Source organism: Pristis pectinata, chromosome 6, assembly GCF_009764475.1.
Source record: "Pristis pectinata isolate sPriPec2 chromosome 6, sPriPec2.1.pri, whole genome shotgun sequence".
Taxonomy (NCBI): Eukaryota; Metazoa; Chordata; class Chondrichthyes; order Rhinopristiformes; family Pristidae; genus Pristis; species Pristis pectinata.
The window spans coordinates 62,025,971-62,048,260 of NC_067410.1; the positions used below are offsets into that span (position 1 = coordinate 62,025,971).

Sequence of the window (22,290 nt, forward strand, 5' to 3'; positions counted from 1 at the left end):
TTATTTCATAAACTTTAAATACAACATCCTAGCTTACTTTGAGTACTGAATAAGGTCTAAGTACTTCCTGAAAATTTAAAAAAGCAAATAGTTGCTTGAAGCACTTGGCATTCAGGAAGGTGTACTACATAGAGGGACCTGCAGGTGGTGATATTTTCAGTTATTTTTGTGCCTGGGTGTTGCAGGAAAGTATCACACGGACTCGACGGGCAATTGTTTCTGAAATCTTTATTGTAGCATGATGTCATCGAAAACTCAGACTGCTAAAAGCGGAGTTCAGCAGCTCTGCCTGACCAAGAGATTACAACCTTTATAATATTATAAGGCGGCACAGTAGCGTAGCGGTTAGCACGACGCTATTACAGCGTCAGCGATCGGGGTTCGATTCCCGTCGCTGTCTGTAAGGAGTTTGTACATTCTCCCGTGTCTGTGTGGGTTTCCTCCAGGTGCTCCGGTTTCCTCCCACATTCCAAAATACATATGGGTAGGTCAATATGGGTTTAAAATGGGCGGCACGGATTCATTGGGCCGGAAGGGCCTGTTACCACGCTGTAAATAAAATTTAAATTTAAAAATTTAGATTACAAGAGTACGTGACTACAAGCATCCAAGCACAAATAGCAGAAGTGAATAGCAGAAATAAATGGCAGAAGTGAGCAACCATGGCTTCAGCCTTAGCCCAGCACTCTTGAAGAACAAAGTATAATCAGACTGCCACATCCTGCATGGGACGTAACAGACGAGACGCTGAAGTCTGAGATAAAGTTCATCACCTACATCGTCGGTTATCGGCAGAACAGAAGTTAACCCTCCAGCTCCCCTCCTGCAGAAATCCGAGAACATTCTCAATCGTCTTTCACATTTCTCCCACACTAGGCTAATGAAATGTGAACTCCAGGAAGTTCATGGTGGGGAACTTGGAGGTGTTAATGACATTGAATGTGAAAGGAATCTGATGAATGGTCAATCTACATTGTGCAATTATTAATAACATGGTGGTTGTAGGGAAACAGAATAAAGTTCCAGGAACAAACATCACAAGCTGAGAGCACGAAGGACTGAGCTAAGGCTGACATTTGATTCAGCACCAACAACTGACAAAGAATGAGAAATCTGATTTTTTCACTGATTGTTAAGCTATTGCTGTGAAAAAAAATTCTGATTTCACAATGATTTTCCCACCATTGAATTTCAATTATTTGTTGTGCAATGCCTCAGTTTATTCCATTAACACTTGTAAATATCCATAGCATATCTGAATACAATCTTGGTTCATATTTGTTCATAGAATTACTGTAGAACTAATCCACACACTGACCGCAGCCTAAGAGATAAATTCTCCCCGACCCATCCATCCTTCCCCCCTACCCTCACCGAAACTTAAAACTAACTTGTTTTCTCTTTTCCACTTCTGGCAAAGGGTTCTCGACTGGAGAAATTTACTCTGTTTCTCTTCAACAGATGCTGTCTGAACTCTTAGTGTTTCCAGCATTTTCTGTTTTTATTTCAGTTTTCCAGCATCTGCAGTTTTTGATTTTTAATTTTTGTTCCTTCACGTCTGATGACCAATTCCTTCCACACTGATCGCTCTCTTTTAATGTAGAATCACTTCTGTTTCCATGGAACACATTCTTTTGTCTTTTACAGTCCTCAGCCTTTGCTCCCCACCTCTGTAGTCATTTTGAAATTCTTGAAAGCAAAACAAAACTGCAGCTGCCAGAAATTAAATTTAAAACTGAAAATACTGGAAATCCTCAGCAAGTCAGGCAACTTCTGTGGAGAGAGAAACAGAGTTAGTGTTTGAAGTCAATGATCCTTATCAGCATTTTCTCTTTTCACATTACCGATTCTCATGGAATATTATTGACCGGAAATGTTGCTTCCAGACCTGCTGTTTATTTCCAATGATTTTTTGTTATTTTATAAATTTACTTTCTTGTGATTGTCACTTTACGTTACTACTCATTTTTATGTTGTGCTTCCTGGTAGTATCACACCCAGGCACTTAGTGATATATTTCATAGGTCATAAAATTAAGTAACTCCCACCTGGAACATCCAACCAGACTCACAGGACAGACTCACAGAACAGTGTCACAGACTCAGCCACATTACTACAGGTGAGTAGCAATAATCTTTAACATCTTTCCTTTGTAATTATATTGTGATATATTATTTTGGGAAAATGTGTTTTATTTGTCATAACCTTGATTCCTTTTGATACCTTCGACTGGAGACTGAATACAAAACAGACATAGCTTTAATTTTGTTTCTCCAACCATGTTTATCATAAAAAGTACTAACGAAATCAACATGATCAGTAACACGGAAACAACAATATTACATGTTGAACAACAGTAAATTAGGAAAAAACTCATCTGAATTCATATAGCCGAATGGGTTTGGAACATTGTGAGTCGATTTAAAACTAATGTTGGAGATAGTTTACTCCCACTCGATCAGTTCAGTGAGGCAGATCAGAAGTGGGTGTCACTGGAGCAAACTCACCAGGCAGGAATAAGAAAAAAGTGTCACCTGCTTCTGATGTCCCTCACAGACAGAGTCACCCTCAAAGGCAAGGAGTGAGAAAGGGCAACGGGCTCTCTGAAGTGAAGTCACTGGTGGTTGTCAGGAAAAAGAATAAAGTTCCAGAAACAAACTCTGTCCTTGTAACTCATTATTTGAGAGCACAAAGGACTGAGCTAAGGCTGACACTTGATTCAGCACCAACAACGGCTAAAGATTGAGAAGTCTGATTAGCTCACTGACGGCAAACTGAATGTGCAACCTTTGCTGAGAAATATTTTCTGTTTTCACTGTTTTGTTGCCCAGACTGATCCAATTATATTCCCTTTGCCGAATTCTGCCTGTCCTCCATTTCTTGTCTGCCCTCAGTCATAACTGGAACAGAAATGATCACAGCAGAAAGTCACCACACTAAAACCAGTTTTGCCACTTCGATTGCATTGCATCTCAGACAGAGAAACAGAGTTAACGTTTCTGGACTAGGAAATAGTGGAAATCAGATATGTTTGAAATTGCAGTGAAGTAGGAGGGGTGGAAAGAACGAAGGCAGTGTCTGTGTTTGGGTGAAGACAGAGAGACCGAACAACATGCATGGTGCCAGTGGTGAGGGCTTGTTGATTGCAAGGGATCTGTCTGGAGGAGGTGTAAATAGAAGGAAATGTGTGAATGTCGGAATGCCCACCAGATCAGGCAGCACCTGCGGAGAGAGAAAGGATGAACTAATGTTATAGGTTGATCACCATGAGGATTGGCCAGTTCTGAAACAACCATGGAAAGGCTGAGGATCTGAAATGGTTGAGTTTACTGTTGAGTTACAAGGGCTGAAATGTGACACATCAGAAAAGGAGACCATGCATGCTCCAGATGTCTCCCTAATGCAGCATCTTCACCAGCAACAACACAACAGCTGCCCTGTCCCCTGCGTTCCATGTTTCCCTTCTTCCTTCCAATTCAAGTTTATTGTCATGTGCACAAGTACATGTCTGCACAGGTGCAATGAAAAATTCACTTGCAGCAGCATCACAGACACATAGCATCAGAAACACAGCATTCACAAGAAAAACGTAAATTAAACATAAATTATACACAAATTTTACAATGCCCGATGGTAGTTGCGAGAAGATGACATGATCCGGATGGTGGGGATCTTTGATGATAGACGTTGCCTTCTTGAGGCTGCACATTGTGTGGATACTTTCGATGGTGTATAGGGGTGTGCCTGTGATGTATTGGGCTGAGTCCACGACTGTGCTGGTAAACACTAATTTGTTGCCCCTATTGATGTGATTATTTTGTACTCCTTTCTATACAAATATTTTAATTAATATGGTCAATGCTGGAAAAAACTTGCATCTTTGTTTCTCAGGAGCATTTCATGATATATCTCAGCTCCCCACCATGATCTCCAGGCAGAAGGGATGTCTCCTTGTCTTAATATTCACAGTTGCCGGTGTGGTGTACAGATGCTGGGATTTGGACAGTTATTATTACTTCCAAAGCTACATCTTCGGAATATCCCAGGTGAAAAATGTTTCTGGTACAGATGTTTCTGATCCTGCAACACCAGACACCAAAGCCGGTATTATGTTTGTGGAGTCGACTGACAATGTAGAGCCGACGCCGTTGATGGTATGCTCAGTGGAGTCTGCTGCTCGTCTAAACCCAGACAAACCAGTCTACTATTTCATGAAGGGGTTCAGTGGCAACTTGAGTCAGTATCCACAGCCTGAGTACAGAGGCATCCCTTTGCTCTCCTCAATGAAGAATGTTGTCATTCTACCCTTAAATCCCACTGGACTGTTTGAAGACACTCCATTGAAAGGCTGGTATCAAAAGGTAACCAGTAACAAGAAATGATTTCATTTAATAAATTTAGTGTTTGACTCAAATTAACTTTTTATAACTGGCACCATGAATGTCGTACATCTGTGGAAATGATGGGAAATGCAATATGTTCTACATTACCTGGTCAGAAGTACTGAGTGAAGTGAAAGTCTCAGCCACAAAGACAAATATTGTTCACCATTTTGCTTACTTTTCTTAAACCTGTGTGAAATTTCTGAGGGCAGCTTACTGCAAACTGAGTATTGGAGGCAGGGCAGACATGCTCATGGACACCAAGGAAGGAAGAGCATTGATTATTGTACTGCACAGAGCAAGGGGACAAAAATTAAAGTGACTCAAACATTAAACTGACTCTGGGTCTCAACTGCAGACTGAGCAGTGATGCTCTGTATAACAATCACCTGACCTGGCTTTGGATTCTGAATGCATTGCACTAAAATTGGCAGAAATACGAGTAATTTGTTGTTTCACCTGAAAGGAGTAATTAGGTACTTGGAGGATAGACAAGGGAGTCCTATAAGCAATGACTTCCCCTCTCGCATGACCAAAGTGCTGCAAGTAAGTTTCTCCTCTATATACATGCAAAGGTGCTGTCATCAGGAAAGCCTCACTGGCCTGTAATACCCAGGGTTATCCCTACTCTCTTCCTAGAACAAAGGAACAACATTTGCTACCCTCTAATCATTTGGCACTACTCCTGTGGCCAATGAGGATGCAAAGATCATCACCAAGGGTGCAGCAATCCCTTTCCTCGCTTCCCATAAGAAACTTGGATATATCCCATCCAACCCCAGTGACTTATCTATTCTAATGTTTTCCAAAAGTTCCAGCACTGAAGAAATATTTAGCCCTTGTGTTTTTTTCTGTCATCAGAGGTGTGTTGGAACCATCTCATTTGGATAATGGGGCTAAAGTGAAGTGATGATGCTGCTCCTTGTGGATGACAGGTTCATTTTGAGCATCTGTGTCTCTGAGCCCATTGGCAGTGGACTGAGTGTGGATGCCGTGGCCATTGTTGTGTCTGTTGGATGCTGAGGGAGGTGGAGGGATGCTGTGGAGTCTTCTGGTCAATCAGAGAAGCGTCCTGTCATTTATTCGTTTGGGAGGGGAAGTCATTGCTTATCAGAGCTTTCTGTCTCCTCCTACATTGCATGACCTCATTGCTGACTATGCGCCACATGCTGGGGCTGTGACAGAGATTTTTGCATCTTTGTTAGTCATAGATGAGATGAGTCATGACTGCACGATAACAAATGTTCCTTTGTTCAAGAAGGGCAGTGAATCTTACATCAGTGGGAGGACTGCTATTGAAAATGAATTTCAGAGGATCATGATATAGCTACACTTGGAGAGATCAGGATTGATTGGGATCGTCAACAAGGCTTTGTAGATGGGAAATCCTGTCTCATTAATTTTATAAGCAATTTATTAAAGATAAAAATATTGACAAGGCCATTGCAGTAGATTTTGTCTACATGGACTTTAGTAAGGCATTTGACAAGGTCCTACACAGCAGGCTGATCCAAGAGGTTCAAGCTCATGGGATGCAGGCAAGCTGGCAAAGTGGATTTAAATTTGGCTTTGTAATGGTAGACAGAGGTTGGTGGTGGAAGATTGCTTTTCTGATTGAAAGTCTGTGAGAAGAATCAGTGCTGGGACCTTTGATGTTTGTGACATACATTAATGACTTGGATGTGAATGTCGAAGGTATGATTAATAAGTTTGCAGGTGATATGAAAATGGTATTGTAGACAGTGAGCAGGGTTGTGTAAAGCTACAGCGTGGTACGGATCAGCTAGAAAGTTGAGTGGAGTTATTGCCAATGGAACTTAATCCTGACAAATGTGAGGTGATGCATTTTGGGAGGGCAAACAAGGGTAGGACAAATACAGTTAATGATAGGATGCCAGGGAGTGTTGATGAGCAAAGGGACCTTGGGGTACAAATCCAAAATTCCCAAAAAGTTTACATAATTTGGATGGACACACCTGGAGTACTGTGTGCAGTTGTGGTCACCACACTACAGGAAGGATGTGATTGTGCTGGAGAGGGTGCAGGGGAGATTCACCAGGCTGGATTGGAACATTTCAGTTCAAGGAGAGATTGGATAGGCTGTTTGGTCACCCTGAAGTTGAGGATGGGTGAACCGATGGAGTTACATGGAATTATCAGGGAGATAGATTGGGTAGATAATTACTCCTGAAAGGAGGAATTGAGTACTTGAGGGACAGACAAGGGAGTTCTACAAGCAATGACTTCCCCTCTCACATGACCAAAGCGCAGCAATAAAGTTTCTCCTCCATATACATGCAAAGCTGCTGTGAGAAGGAAAATAAGTACTGGTGGTAATAGAAGGCAGAGGATGGTAATAGAGATAGATGAGAGAGGAAGGCAAAGTGTGGAACCAAATAAGAGAGGGATGGTAGGTAGATGGGAACCATGGGATGGAGCTGGAAGGTTGGGCAGAGCGATTGCAAATGGAATTCAATCCTGACAAGTGTGAGGTGATGCATTTCTGGGAGGGTAAACAAAGGTAGGACGTATCCAGTTAATGGTAGGGCCCTAGGGAGTGTTGATAAACAGAGGGACCTTGGGCTACAGTCCGCAGATCCTAAAAGTTGCAGAACGTATATATAAGCTGGTGATAAAGTAATGCAGCATGGATAGAGAGCAGACCTTCTTAGTGACATATGGAGCACGTGTCTGGAGTTCTGTATGCCGTTCTCATCACCACACTACAGAAAAGATGTGATTATGTTGAAGATGGTACAGAGGAGATTCACAGAGATGATTACTGGGCTGGGCACAATGGGCTGAATAGTCTCCTTCTCTGCCATAACAATTCTACAATGTTATGACTGCTGAGAGATTGGATGTAGACTTGCGTATTCAGTTCTGTGTCTTTGAATTTCAGTGGTTTTGTGCCCCAGTGGTGAGAGTAGCTATGCTACACAAAATTCACAGGTCATGTCATTTGAATAAGCACTGCTGGTTACAGTACAAACCATGCACACCAGACTTAGACATGAAGTGCGCACACAGACTGACGACATCCCTTGTGATGCTGATTGGGATTGCTGAAGCTGGTCTCATTTTTCTGCCTCAGAAAGATTGCTGACCATTCACAATGCTCCATAATTTAGCTGTACTATACATTGGGTAACTCAGTCACTTGGCAGTTCTGACTGTGTCCACTGCACACTGAACTTTAGATGCTTGCTGGGGATCTGGAAACTACAGAAAGAGAAAGACTTGCAGAAGTGTGCTACCAATTGGTGCTCACGTTGGTTGTGAGGCACAAGCTGGAACTACAGGCCAGATGTTGGAGGCAGTGCAGAGATGTTGATGGACACATTAGAGGGAGGAGAATTGATTATTTTGACAGAAGGCAGTGCTGTACAGATAGAGAGGACAAAAATTAAAGTGAATAGGAAATTAAACTGGAAACTCTGGGTCTCAATTGCAGCCTGAGCAGAGATATTCTATCTAGCCTGGCTTTGGATTCTCCAGTGTAGAGAACACAAGGTGCATCCTGAATGTAGAGTTCTAAATTGGCAGAAATCCAAGTAATTTGTTGTTTCTCCTGGAAGGAATGATTAGCTACCTGGAGGATAGGAAAGGAAATTCTATAAGGGCAGGGGTTACATGCAAAGGTGCTTTGAGATGGGAAATGAGCACTAGTGATAAAAGAGACTGTGCCAGAATATTGCAGAGACAACAGTCCATTTAGAATAAAGTGAGGAAGGGAAAGAGATGTCTGGTGGTGGCATCTCGCTGGATGTTTCTGAAATTAAGGAGGGTGATCCATTGAATGTGGAGGCTGAAGAGGTGGAAGATGAGTACAAGAGAAACCTTCAGCAACCTCCCCTGCACACTCCTTCCCTTTTACTATATCCATGCTCTTCCAATTTGTTGAACGCAGCCCCTGCTGTTTTGTTTAAAGCCCTATCCTAGACAATTCTACTCTTGTATTCAAATCCTCTTGCAATAAAGATCATTTGTCTTCCAAATTGCTGGAAGACAATGAATTCATGTAAATGACACCAGGGTTGCACAGATTACTTCCTCTTAGTCTCTCACCACTTACATAGAAATTAGAACATTACAGCAAAGTACAGGCCCTTTGGCCCAAAATATTGTGCCGGCATTTTATCGTGCTCTAAGATCTATCTAACCCTTACCTCCCACATAGCCCTCCATTTTTCTATCATCATGTCCCTATCTAAGAATGATAGTGCCTGTAAATCATGTGCCTACCTAACTCAATACCCCAACTAATGAAGGCCAACAAACCATATGCCTTCTTAACAACCTGATCAACCTGTGTGGCAACCTTGAGGGATCTATGGACCTGGACCCCAACATCCCTCTGGTCCTCCATAGTGCTAAGAGACCTACCTTTAACCTTGCATTCTGCCTTCAAATTCGATCTTCCGAAGTGTATCAGTTCACACGTTTCCAGATTGAACTCCATCTGCCACTTCTCAGCCCAGTTCTGCATCCTATCAATGTCCTCTTGAAACCTACAGCAATTTTCTACACTATCCACAACACCACTAACCTTCGTGTCATCTGAAAATTTACTAACCCACTCTTCCACATCCTCATCCAAGTCATTTATAAATATTCACAAAGAACAGGGGTCCCGCAACAGATCCCTGCAGAACATCATTGGTCACCGAGCTCCAGACAGAATACGCTCCATCTACAACCACCCTCTGTCTTCTATGAGTGAGCCAATCCTGAATCCACACAGCCAAGTTTCCCTGGATCCCATGCCTCCTGACTTTCTGAATGAGCCTTCCATGAGGAACCTTATCAAACACTTAACTAAAATCACTCCCCTTTCCTGGCCCGCGTGCGCGGTGGGGGGTGGGTGAGGGGGGGAGGAACCAGTGGGGGGTTGGGGCGGAGGTTTCAGGGGCCACAGTAATAGGGGGAGCTTTGTCCTTGAAGCCATACTCGAGTTGTCCACAGCTGGAGTCGGACTGTGCACCACATCCACTGCTCTACCTTTATCAATGTGCTTTATCACATCCTCAAAGAACTGAATCAGGCTTGTGAGGCACGATCTGGCCCTCACAGAGCCATGCTGACTGTCCCAAATCAGCCTATGCTTCTCCAAATGCCCATAAATCCTGTCTCTAGGAATATTCTCCAGTAATTTGCCCAGCACTGAAGTAAGACTCACTGGTCAGTAATTCCCAAGGTTATCCCTACTCCCTTTCTTAAATTTGGCTTTGTAATAGTAGACAGAGGTTGGTGGTGGAAGATTGCTTTTCTGATTGAAAGGCTGTGAGAAGAATCAGTGCTGGGACCTTTGATGTTTGTGACATACATTAATGACTTGGATGTGAATGTAGAAGGTACGATTAATAAGTTTGCAGATGATATGAAAATGGTATTGTAGATAGTGAGCAGGGTTGTGTAAAGCTACAACGTGGTATGGATCAGCTAGAAAGATGGGTGGAGCTATTGACAAATGTGAGGTGATGCATTTTGGTAGGGCAAACAAGGGTAGAACATATACAGTTAATGATAAGATGTCAGGGAGTGTTGATGAACTAAGGGACCTTGGGGTACAAATCCAAAAATCCCGAAAAGTTTGCAAAGTTTGGATGAGGCCACACCTGGAGTACTGTGTGCAGTTGTGGTCACCACACTACAGGAAGGATGTGATTGTGCTGGAGAGGGTGCAGAGGAGATTCACCAGGCTGGATTGGAACATTTCAGTTCAAGGAGAGATTGGATAGGCTGTTTGGTCACCCTGAAGTGGAGGATGGGTGACCTGATGGAGTTATACAATATTATCAGGGAGATAGATTGAGGAGATAATAAAAATCTCTTTTGCATGGTGGGGGTCCCTGAGACTGGAGGGCACAGGTTTAAGGTTAGAGCGTGATTGCAATCTGGAATGAGGAGGTCGTGGAGGCAGGTAATCTCACAATATTTAAATGGCATCTTGACAAGCGCTTGAATTGCCAAGGTTTAGAAGGCGATGGAGCTAATGCAGGTAACATGCATAGGAAAGGTTGAGGGGGATGTGTGCCAAATGCAGGCAAATGGGAATCAGCCAAGTAGGTACCTTGGTTGGCATGGACAACTTGGGCTGAAAGGCCTCTTTCCCTGCTGTATTTTCCTTTGACTCTCAGACTGTCTCCAAATGGGATTAGTATCGATGCGTGCAGTGAACAGATGGACAAGATGGGCTGAAGGGCTTGTTTCTATCTGTACAGCACTATGACTCTCTATCCAGTGAACAAAGAGGAAGAGAGGTTGGAGTGGCTTATCGACTGAACAATCAGAGACTTTTTCCCAGGGAGACAATGGCTAACATGAGGAGACATAATTTTAAGGTGATTGGAGGAAGGTATAAGGGGATGTCAGGGGTAATTTTTTTACACATAGAGTGGTGGGTATGTGGAAGGCACTGCTGGGGTCAAATACATTAGTTACATTTAAGAGACTCTTAGATAGATAAATGAATGCTGGAGAAATAGGGAACTATGTGGGAGGGAAGGGTTAGATAGACCTTCAAGCAGGATAAAATGTCGTCACAACATTGTGGGCTGAAGGGCCTGTACTGAGCTGTAGTGCTCTACGTTCTATGTTCCCAAGGAGTAGAGCTGCAAGAACAACATGGATTGAAGGACAAGTGTGATGGTTTATGACATGGTTCTTTGGAAGGAACATTTCCTTTCTGCAGTGTGGGATTGTGTTGAGTGAACATTTCACGTGCTCCCTTAGAGTACTGGTTATAATGTCTTTGTGTGCTGACTGCAGCTACTGCAGGCTGGGCCCCCTGGCCAAATGGTCTTTAGTTTTTCGAAGAGACACAAAGACTGGAGAAGAAATGTTTAGAAAGAATAGAAATTAAGATAATGAATTGAACTTTTCTTTGTCCATTATACCACAGGTAAATCCAGAAAAGGAGAGGTATTGGATCCACGTATTTGCCGATGGCTGCAGGTTAGCATTGCTCTGGAGATATGGGGGCATCTACCTGGATACCGACATAATATCATTAAGGTCTATGCCATTTGATAACTTTACATGTCCAGAGCACATAGGAACTGTCAGCAACGGGGCAATGGGTTTTCATCACAAGCACCATCCTTTTTTGTGGAATTGCATGGAAGATTTTGTGGCTCATTACATTGGAGATCTTTGGGGTCAACAAGGTCCTCGACTGATTACCCGTGTGCTGAAGAAATGGTGCAACATGGATAACCCAGGAGCCTTCATTGGCAAGGAATGCAATGGCATCTCTTTATGGATCACAAAACGGTTCTACCCAATCCCATATCCGGCTTGGGAAAGGTATTATGCTCACTGGAAAAAGGAGGATATCGAGCAAGCCTTCTCAGCTACATATGGAGCTCATGTCTGGAATTACATGAATTCTGGCAAGAAAAAAAAAGTTGTTGCTGGAAGTGGATCATTAATTGAATATTTTTTCCAGTTGCATTGTCCAAATAGTTACAAAAATTTAATTCAATCCTAAAATAGTACAGACTGATTTAGGACCTGATAATGTACAATGAGTGACAAAATTAAATTGACAGATTTTGCAAAATTACAGTCTAAAAATAAATAAAACTCCTTTGAGCACAATTGCAAATCATGATGCATTCACTTTTAGACATAGTTTTCTGACATCTGTTTTTCTAATCTGGATACACTCCAATTCACTTGTGTAATTTCGACTGGAATCAAACACCATTTTCTGCCCTCAGGTTTGTGTGATGTATCTTGGTAGTGAGGGCAGTTGGCAGTGAACATGCAGCTGTTGTTCCACAGTCATCTTATTGTAGAACAGGAAAGCACCAGGCCTTTCAGTTGAAAATATCTTGACAAAGGGAACCTTTGAGATAATCAGGGATCCTGTTTTGCTACATTTAGATTTGTCAAAATGTTAATTGTTGTTGTATTTGGAAGCATGATCATTGTGCACTTGTGCTGACACAGTAAAGGACGGCCAATCACATAGGAAGATTCCCATGACCAATATGACATAATTCAAGACAGAACACGTGCAAAAAAGAGATTACATGACAGATGAAATTGTTTGTAGTCAAAGAAATATATCGATGCTGAGGAACAGGCTGATAGAAGAAAGATGACCTTTAACTTTGGGATGTGGGGAAATGATTGAAAAGGACGAGGAGCACAGAGTCAGAGAACTCACTGGCTTACAGCTCACTTCAAACTATTGCCAAGCTTGAGATATGATTGTCCATCAGTCGCTGTCACACAGAAGCTCTTGAGATCTTCATTGGACAATAAAAGAACAAAGTGTCCCTGATTTCCTGTCCCTGCTTAGTTTTCGTGTGATAATTAAAAGTGAGAGGAAGATTGACAATCAGCTTCAGTCAGGCATCTCTTACAGGAAGAGTAACCGTTCATTAAATTGCTACAAATCTGAAACTTTTGGACATTACTATAAATTTAAAAGAAGTAACATGGCATCTGGAAACTTGTAATGGAAAATAGTGAAACTAAAATCAACTAGTGAATGGACATTATTTTGAAGACTTTCCAGTTTTAGACTCCCCAACCGTGGTGAAAAGACTTTGATTATTCATCTTATCTATGCCCCTGATGATTTGATAAACCTCTTTAAAGTTGCCCCTCAAACTTCTAAGCTCCAGCAAAAATGGTCCCAGCCTATCCAGCCTCTCCTTATAACCCAAGCCTTCCTGTCACAGTAACGTCCTTGTAATGACCTTTCCTACAGCAGGGGAACCAGAACTACAGGCAATGCTCCAAATGTGTCCTTATGTATGTCTTGTACAGCTGTAAAATAACATCCCAACTCCTTCAGTCAGTACACTGACTGATTAAGGCAAGTGTGACAAACACTTTCTTCATCACACTCTCTGCTTGTGTCACCACTTTCAATTAACTATATATCTGCACGCCAAGGTCTCTCCGTTCTACAACACTCTCCAGGACATTACCATTTACTGTACAAGTCTTGCCCTGGTTTGTCCCACCAAAATGCAACACCACTCATTGACCTGACACATCACTCACCCATTCAAGTCAAACCCTTTGTAATCTAGTGCATTTCTTTTTGAACTTTGCAGTAATGACAAATAAGAGTCTTTATTGATACTCTGGTCAGTTGTCGTCATTCATGGATATATCTCATTGGCCATGTGTTGAAACAAACATTCGCACATGAAGAATGGAGACTAAGATGATGTCAGCTGCATGGGTTCATACTGGACAAGTTGTAATTATTGGATTGGAGTACAAAAGTAAGGAGGTCTGGCTGAGGTTCTCCAGGGGCTGGCGTATTTCATCAGGTCTCTTTGTGAGGCAGGCAGAAGGGGAAAGAAGTCCTGTTAGTAGGAATCAATGAAGGGCCTTAATGTGTTTCTCTCTTCACAGATGCATTCTGACCAGTTAGGTGTTGCAAGTATTTTCTGGGTTTATTCTTGAAGGATGATGTGAATAATTGATGATGTGTACCTTACCAGTGAAGCTGTCTTTTTGCCCTTGGATCTCATGATGCTGTGAACATCCCTTTGCTTCTTGTGCTTAGGTCTAGCAGAGTTAAGTGTCCCCACATATTCATGTGTTTCAACATTTTCCATCCTTGGTCTAACTAATCTTGCATATTGTTTGGATGCAGGGTCCTGAAGGCCAAAATATGGAATATTTCCAGAATGCTTGTCAGGATCGCCACTGGCACTCTCATTCTTTTTTCATTATTCTCTACCTTTCTTTCTTTCTGTCTTTCTTTCTCCCTTCTACCTGCTGACACACACCACTGCTCATCACCCGCAGGGTGCAGATCAGGTTCACCAGGATGTTTTCAGGATTAGTGAGTATTAGTTATCAGGAGAGGTTGGAGAAACTTGGATTGTTTCCTCTGGAGATTAATGGGTGACCTGATAGAAGTATTTAAAATGATGGGAGGCATAGATAGGGTAGATCGTCAGAGTCTTTTCCCCAGGTTGGAAATGTCAAATGCGAGCAGGCACAGCTTGAAGGTGAGAGGGGGAAAATATAAAGGAAATTTCCAAGGCAAGTTTTTACACATGGACTGGTAGGTACCAGGAAAGCACTGCCAGGGGAAGTGGTGGAGGCAGATATGATAGCAACATTTAAGAGGCATTTAGACAGGCACATAATCAGGCAGGAAACAGAGGGATATTGACCAGGTGCAGGCAGATGGGAAGAGATTCGATTGGCAACATGGTCGGCACAGATGTGGTGGGCGGAAGGGCCTGCTCCTGTGCTGTACTGTTCTATGTTGCATGTTCTAACCACAGCATTCGACTGCTTGTTTCATTTTCATTAAAATTGCTTGAACCTTAAATGTTTTCTGTTAAATGGTACAAAATGAGCATGATTTTACTGGGCATCAGCCAGAAACGTTTTTCACTGGGAAATAGAGAAATAACAAGTTTGAGAAAGGGCCCTGAGTAGGGAGAACACATTTCAGCTGTGCTGAGCCTTGGGTGTTATTGCTAATCATGTTATTGCTAATAATGAGCAGTAGCAACGACACGTGACATGAATAAATAATTTGACATATGACAGGAAAACCATAGTAGACTCCAAACAAAGGATAGAAAAATCGACTTCGCCAACCTGTTGAAACTTGTCGATGTTCCAGGGAGCTGGTGGTTTGTGCATGAATGGGAGTTGTGGAACAGTTAAGGTAAAGCACAGCCAATGCACTGACAAGGAGCAAAGTCCAACATTAGGCGTGAACGCATGAGAAACTCTGAAGGAAATTGAAACACAAGAGAGACCGCAGATGCTGGAATATTGAATTTTCCAATATCAGGGAACAAACACTCCCTGTGCTTCTTTCTCTCTCCTCTGGTTCTCACCCCAACCCTGTCCTCCGCTCCCCCACCCCCCAACCCCCGTCACAGAGCCCCACTTGGTTCTATCTGCATATCACGCACCCACACACACACCTTCTGTTTCTGCTGACTCCTTCCCCAATGTGCTCCATCTGCCCATCACCCCTCCCTTATCTGGTTCCACGTATCACCTTCCTTACCTGTCAGTTTCCAGCACCTGCAGCCTCTTGTGTTTCCACATCACCTGTCAGACTCTGTCTCCAGCTCCACCCTCCCTTCCCCTTAACTGGCTCCATCTGCCCCTCTTCCTCTCTCCTTATCTGTCTCGACCTATCACCCACCAGACACTGACTCCCAGCTCCACTCTTCCTCCTCCCCCACTTGGCTCCATCTGCCCATCATCTCCCTCTTCACCTGGTTCCACCAATCGCCTGCCTCAACCTTCCCTCTAAACCCTTTATACTGGTTATCTCCCCCTCAGTCTTGATGCAGGGTCATGACCTGAAATGTCGACTGTCCCTTTGCCTCCTCAGATGCTGTTTAAACCTGTTGAGTTCCTCTCGCAGTTTGTTTTTGCTCTAAATGAAATTGTTGCCTTAACATTACAAGAGGATGGTCAGAGAAACTTGTTTTGTGAAGTGGTTGAATACAGGTACTGAATAGGTTGGGGACACAAGAGAATGCAGATACTGGAACCTGGAGCAAAAAACAATCTGCTGGAAGAACTCAGCAGGCCAGGCAACATTTTTTAACATGTGGTAATTGTGCATCTGAAACTAAAGATGTTTGCATAACTCAGAACATTTAAAGGAATTATCCAATGCTATTGTTGAATTCAGTTCCTTATTTCCTCCTACATTCATTCAGATCAATAGACTGAAACCACTGGACATGAAAGGAAGGAGGATAAGGCAGAGCAGCTGCTGGTGAACAAACACAATAAATTGCAGGGTGTTGCTGTTCTTCCTTCAGTTGCTTTTTGTTTTTTTTCAAGCAATAGAAATAAAACTAAATAGAACTGAGGAAATTAATCATCAATCAATCATTTAATTTAACTTCCAGCTGTAAGACACTTACTTTAAAATCAGACCCTCTAACGTAGAATTCAGGCTTCACACCATCCAAGGGTTTTAAAAGCAGTGGCTGCAGAGATAGGAGAGCATTGGTTTCAGTTTCTCAAAACTCACTGAGTTCAAGTGGAGCGGTGGATTTTAAATCTGCAAATGTGACTCCCTTCTTTGAGAGGGGAGGGAGCCAAAAGGCAGGAAATTAAGATCTTTATTAGCCACATGTACATCGAAACACACAGGGAAATGCATCTTTTGCGTAGAGTGTTCTGGGGGCAGCCCGCAAGTGTTGCCATGCTTCTGGCACCCACATAGTATGCCCACAACTTCCTAACCCATATGTCTTTGGAATGTGGGAGGAAACCAGATCACCCAGAAGAAACTCATGCAACCGCTACACTACTGTGCCTGCCCTCATTATAGACCAGTTAGCTGTTGTTGGCAAGATGCTGGAGTCTATAATCATGAAAGAAATAGCTAGTCAGTTAGAGAAGCTTAATGCAATCAAACCAAGTCAACATGGTTATATGAAAGAGAAATCAGGTTTGACAAATTTGTTAAAGTTTTATGAAGATGTAAGGATGCTTGGTATTGGCTGGGACTCGATGCTCAACACTTCAAGTGTTTTGAAGGGAGTATCCTCGATGTCTACTCTCGTGCCTTCAGTCAGGACTCACTAATCCATCTCCGGTTTTAGCACCAAAGGTTTTACAGCCAAGAGAAGTCTGCTGGCCAATCTTGACCTTCCCAGTTCCTGAAGAGCATGAACCTCAATCTGAGTTGGGAGTGTGTGTGGTGGAGATACAGGTCCATTGAAGATGGATATTGTGATTGGTTAGAAACTACCCTCATCATGGCATGTCTCAGTCTGTTGCTGCTGATGGCATGGAGCTTCAACCTGGGTGACAGGCAGATTGGTATCAGCTTGGCTGCCTTCCTGTCCCCAGGGGATATATATAATTCACATTGTCTCAGCAAATGGTGACTTCTGCTCATGTTATGGAGATGGCAGCCACAACTGCTTGCTGTTGACCTGCTTGTTTTTGAAGCTACGGTATTTTTTTGAAAACAGAAGACTGTCTGCCTCAGGGAAAGTGATGGCTTTGTACCAGATTGTTCCTCTCAAGGCCACCCCACCACATGCACTTTGAACCCCTTTGTGTAGCCAGGAGTTCCCTGTAACTCCAGATTTTGCTCATGTATCTGTTCTTGCTTCCTCAGCAGACAAGAGACTCTCCTGAGCTGCCTGCACCTCACATAATTGGTCACATGTCATCTGCAGGCTCTTGCTTATTCACACATTCTTTCTTCAGTAAATCTCGAAGCATTACAGCAAAGCTCATAATTCCCCTCACAGAAACAACATTGTTGTGTATCTGATGCCTGTGACGTTGCTGCAGGTATGTTTTTCATTGCACTGTGTAAACATGTACTTGACAATAAACTTGACTTTGACATTGACTTTGATAACAAAGGTCCCCCTTCAAGTCCCACAGTATCTAAACATGTTTCATATTTCTCCTGTACTCTCTCCCCCTCTATCACTCTCCCCTTTCTCCCTGCCCAAAGATCCTGAAACACTAAAAGATGTCAACTTTCATAAACTGACATCACATCACTAACTCCAATTTATCCTGTGAATCCCACTGCTGCTATCAATGGAATTTCCCAAAGATCACAACATTCTGAAAGGAGTAAGAAATTGATTGTTTTTATTCGTTCCTAAAGAAATGACTGTTACAGAATTATCACAGAGCAGCCAAATCATCAGCAATAGATGTGACGATTCCTTTGTGTTGTTCAAACAGTGAATAGCAAGGTGTCTTCCACTGGATCTGGGCAACATCATGGTTTGACTTTTCTCATGATAATTAATCTGTTAAATCAAGGCTGTCATGGTGTTTGGACGACTATTTCCATGAAGCCCATGTTAATAACATCAACTTAATGTAGGTTTGAGATTTAATATTAATGATATGAGGCATTGTTGATGATCTGAGGATGTTCTCCCAATGGGACAGTGTAGAGCTGGATGGGGAAAGTTAAATGGGGGAATCTCAGGATAGGGGATTACCATAGGAGACTGAGATAGCAAAAACTGGAATTCTCTGGTCCAGAGGGATGTGGTTGTTAAGTCATGGAATATATTAAAAACTAAACCAGACTTAGATTTAGAGGAATCCAGGATTATGGGGATCAGGCAACAATCAGATCAGCTGAGAACTGTGCAGGTTTGAAAGATCTCTGGATTTCTTACGTTGTTAGATTTTCACTTTTGGCTCTCAGTACTAAACCAATATCAAGTGTCCTAGGTAAGGATGACACTGTACAAAATGACAATGTTGCAATGGAAGCCCAACAACATGCTATTGGGAGCTGGAGGAAACAATTGGCCGTGTTAGTGTTTAAGCGGCTGAACCAGCTTTAGAGCAGATCGGTTGGACAGAATGAAGGTTTACAGGATGAAACTTCCATGTTTTGTGCCAAATTGTTTCCCCTGTGGCCACTCCATCCCATGACTAATCTCATTGTGTGCATTGGGGGATTGTTTGCTCGTGCTTTTATAAGAATGGAATGGCAGTTGTCATGGGCGACTTTAACTTCCACATAGATTAGGCGAATCAAGTTGGTCGAGGCAGACTTGAGGAGGGCTTCATAGAATGCATCCGTGAAAGCTTTCTTGAACAGCATTTTACTGAACCTTCAGGTGAAAATGCTATCTTAGATTTGGTCCTGTGCAATGAGACAGGTAAAATTAACGATCTGGTAGTTAGGGATCCTCTTGGAAAGAGTGATCATAGTGTGTTTGAACTTCTCATACAAATGGGGGTGCAATAGTTTCATCTGAAACCAGTGTATTATGCCTAAACAAGGGAGACTACAACGGGATGAGGGAGGAGTTGGCTGGCGTAGACTGGAAACACAGGCTATATGGTGGGACAGTTGAGGAACTGTGGAAGACTTTCAAAGAGTTTTTTCACAGTGCTCAACAAAAGTATATTCCAGTTAAAAGCAAGGAAAGTAAGGGTGGGGAAAGCCAGCCTTGGATAACTAAGGAAATAAAAGGCATCAAGCTAAAAGCTCAGACATAAAAAGTCGCCAAGAGTAGTGGGAAACCAGAAATTGGGACCACTTTAAAATGCAACGAAAAGCCACTAAGTCAGCAATAAGGAAAGGGAAGATAGATTATGAAAGTAAACTAGCACAAAATATAAAAACAGATAGTAAAATTTTTTATAATCATATAAAGGGGAAAAGGCTGGTGAACGTGAACGTCGGTTCCTTAGAAGATGAGAAGGGGGAATTAGTATTGGGTAATTTGGAAATGGCCGAAGACTTGAGTGACTATTTTGTGTCCATCTTCACAGTGGAGGACACGTCTAACATGCCAAAGAGAGATGTTATGGATGCATCGGGAGGTGAGGACCTAGATACAATTGCTGTCGCTGAGGAGGTAGTGATGAGCAGCTGGCGGTCCTAAGGGTGGACAAGTCCCCTGGTCCTGAGGCAAGGCATCCCAGGGTACTGAACGAAATGGAAGAAGTTATATTAAAGGCTTTTGTTATAATTTACCAAAACTTTCTGGACTCTGGGCAAGTCCCGGCAGACTGGAAGACAGTGAATGTCACGCCATTCTTTACAGAAGGATGAAGGCAAAAGGCAGGTAACTATAGACCAGTTAGCTTAATGTCTGTAGTTGAGAAAATAGTTGAAGCTATCATAAAGGAAGAAATAGATCACAAGACAAGGGAGCAGAAGTCGGCCGTTCGGCCCATCAAAACTGCTCCAAAGAAAAAGGAAAAAAGAAAAAGAAATGAGAAATTGGGGGGGGGGGGGGGCAAAAAAAAACACACTATTCTAATCCTAATTTCCGGCCTTATCCCCATATCCCTTGATAACCCAACTATTTAGATATCTATCTATCTCTTATTTAAACGCCCCCAATGATCTGGCCTCCACTGCTGTATCTGGCAAGGAATTCCACAAATTCACCACGCTCTGGCTAAAGAAATTTCTCCTCATCTCTGTTTTAAACCTGTACCCTCTAATTATAAGATTGTGCCCTCTGGTCCTGGACTCACCCACCAAGGGAAACAGCCTAGCCACATCTACCCTGTCCAGTCTTATCAACATTTTAAATGCCTCTATGAGGTCCCCTCTCATTCTTCTGTACTCCAGTGAGTACAGTCCAAGAGCCGACAAACGCTCATCATACGTAAGCCCTTTCATTCCGGGAATCACCCTCGTAAATCTCCTCTGAAGCCTCTCCAACATCAGCACATCTTTCCTAAGATATGGGGCCCAAAACTGTGCACAGTATTCCAAATGAGGCCTCACTAGTGCCCCGTAGATCCTCATCAACACTTCCTTACCTTTATACACTATATCTCTTGAAATGAATGCCAACATAACATTCACTGTCTGCAATTGGATGGAGACAGAGAGACTGAACAACATACACAGTGCCATTGGTGAGGGCTTGTTAACTGCAATGGATCCATCTGGAGGAGGTGCAAGTGAAAGGTGGGGAAAGAGGGAAAACACAACTGATACAAAACAAATGTTGATGAAAATACCTAACAAAGGACAAGTTAATGTGAATTGGTGATTTGGCTCATTATTGTCACATGTTCCGAGGTACAGTGGAAAACTTGTCTTGCATACCGTCCATACAGATCAATTCATTACAACAGTGCATTGAGGTAGTACAAGGTAAAATAACAGAATGCAGAATATTGTGTTACAGCTACAGGGAGAGTGTTGTGCAGGTAGGTGCAATGTCATAAGGAGATGGATTGTGAGGTCAAGAATCCAAGTTATCGTACTAGGAGACAGTTCAAGAGTCTGATAACAGCAGATAGAAGCTGTCCTTGAGCCTGGTGGTACGTGTTTTCAGGCTTTTGTATCTTCTGCCTGCTGGGAAAAGGGAGAAGAGAGAACCTCTAGGGTGGATGGGGTCTTTGATTCTGTTGGCTGCTTTACAGAGGCAGCGAGAAGTATAGACAGAGTCCATGGAGGGGAGGCTGGTTTCCAAGATGTGCTGAGCTGTGTCCACAGCTCTCTGCAATTTCTTGCGATCATGGGCAGAGCAGTTGTTATACCAAGCCATGATGTGTCTGGATAGGATGCTTTCGATGGTGCAACGATAAAAATTGGTGAGGGTCAAAGGGGACATGCAAAATTTCTTTAGCCTCCTGAGGAAACAGAGGTGCTGGTGAGCTTTCTTGGCCATGGCGTCTATGTGGTTGGACAAGGACAGGCTGTTGGTGACGTTCACTCCTCGAAACTTAGAGCTCTCATCCCTCTTGACCTTTGCTCCATTGATGTAAACAGGAGAATGTGCACTGCCCCCCTTCCTGACATTGAGCTACAGGTCGTTGTCATGACACCATTTCACTAGGATCTCTATCTCCTGCCTTTACTCCAACTCACTGCTATTTGAGAAATGCTCCACTGCAGTGGTATCATCTGCAAACTGATAGATGGAGTTAAAATAGAATCTGGCCATACAGTCGTGAATGTATAGGGAGTAGAGTAGAGGGCTGAGGACACAGCCTTGTGGGGCACCAGTGTTGAGAATAATCATGGCGGAAGTGTTGCTGCCTATCCTTACAGATTATGGTCTGTTGGTCAGGACGTCAAGGATCCAGTTGCAAAGGGAGGTACTGAGTCCAGGTCTAGGAGTTTGGAGATGAGTTTGCTTGGAATTATAGTATTGAAGGCGGAGTTGTAATCAATAAACAATCATCCAACATATGTGTCTTTACCATCCAGATGCTCCAGAAATGAGTGTAGGGCCAGGGAGATGGCATCTGCCGTAGACCTGTTTTGGCAGTAGGCAAATTGCCGTGATTCGAGGTTGTCTGGGAGGCAGGAGGTAATGCGTGCCAAACCAACCTCTCAAAATACTTCATGATGGTGGATGTCAGAGCCACTGGGCAATAGTCATTAAGGCATGTTAGCTTGTTTTTCTTAGGTACTGGGAAGATAGTGGTCTTCTGAAAACAGGTGGGAACCTCAGACTGG

General features: G+C 42.9%; 1 protein-coding gene across 1 annotated transcript; it reads left to right on the forward strand.

Annotated features, from left to right (window-relative positions):
- The first annotated feature begins 2,056 nt into the window (after positions 1–2,056).
- LOC127571145 (alpha-1,4-N-acetylglucosaminyltransferase-like) lies at positions 2,057–11,984 on the forward strand. Its single transcript, XM_052017233.1, has 3 exons — positions 2,057–2,119; positions 3,892–4,361; positions 11,287–11,984. The coding sequence occupies exons 2-3, from the start codon at positions 3,924–3,926 to the stop codon at positions 11,872–11,874; spliced, it is 1,026 nt and encodes a 341-aa protein (XP_051873193.1). The 5' UTR covers positions 2,057–2,119; positions 3,892–3,923; the 3' UTR covers positions 11,875–11,984.
- The last annotated feature ends 10,306 nt before the right edge of the window (positions 11,985–22,290 follow it).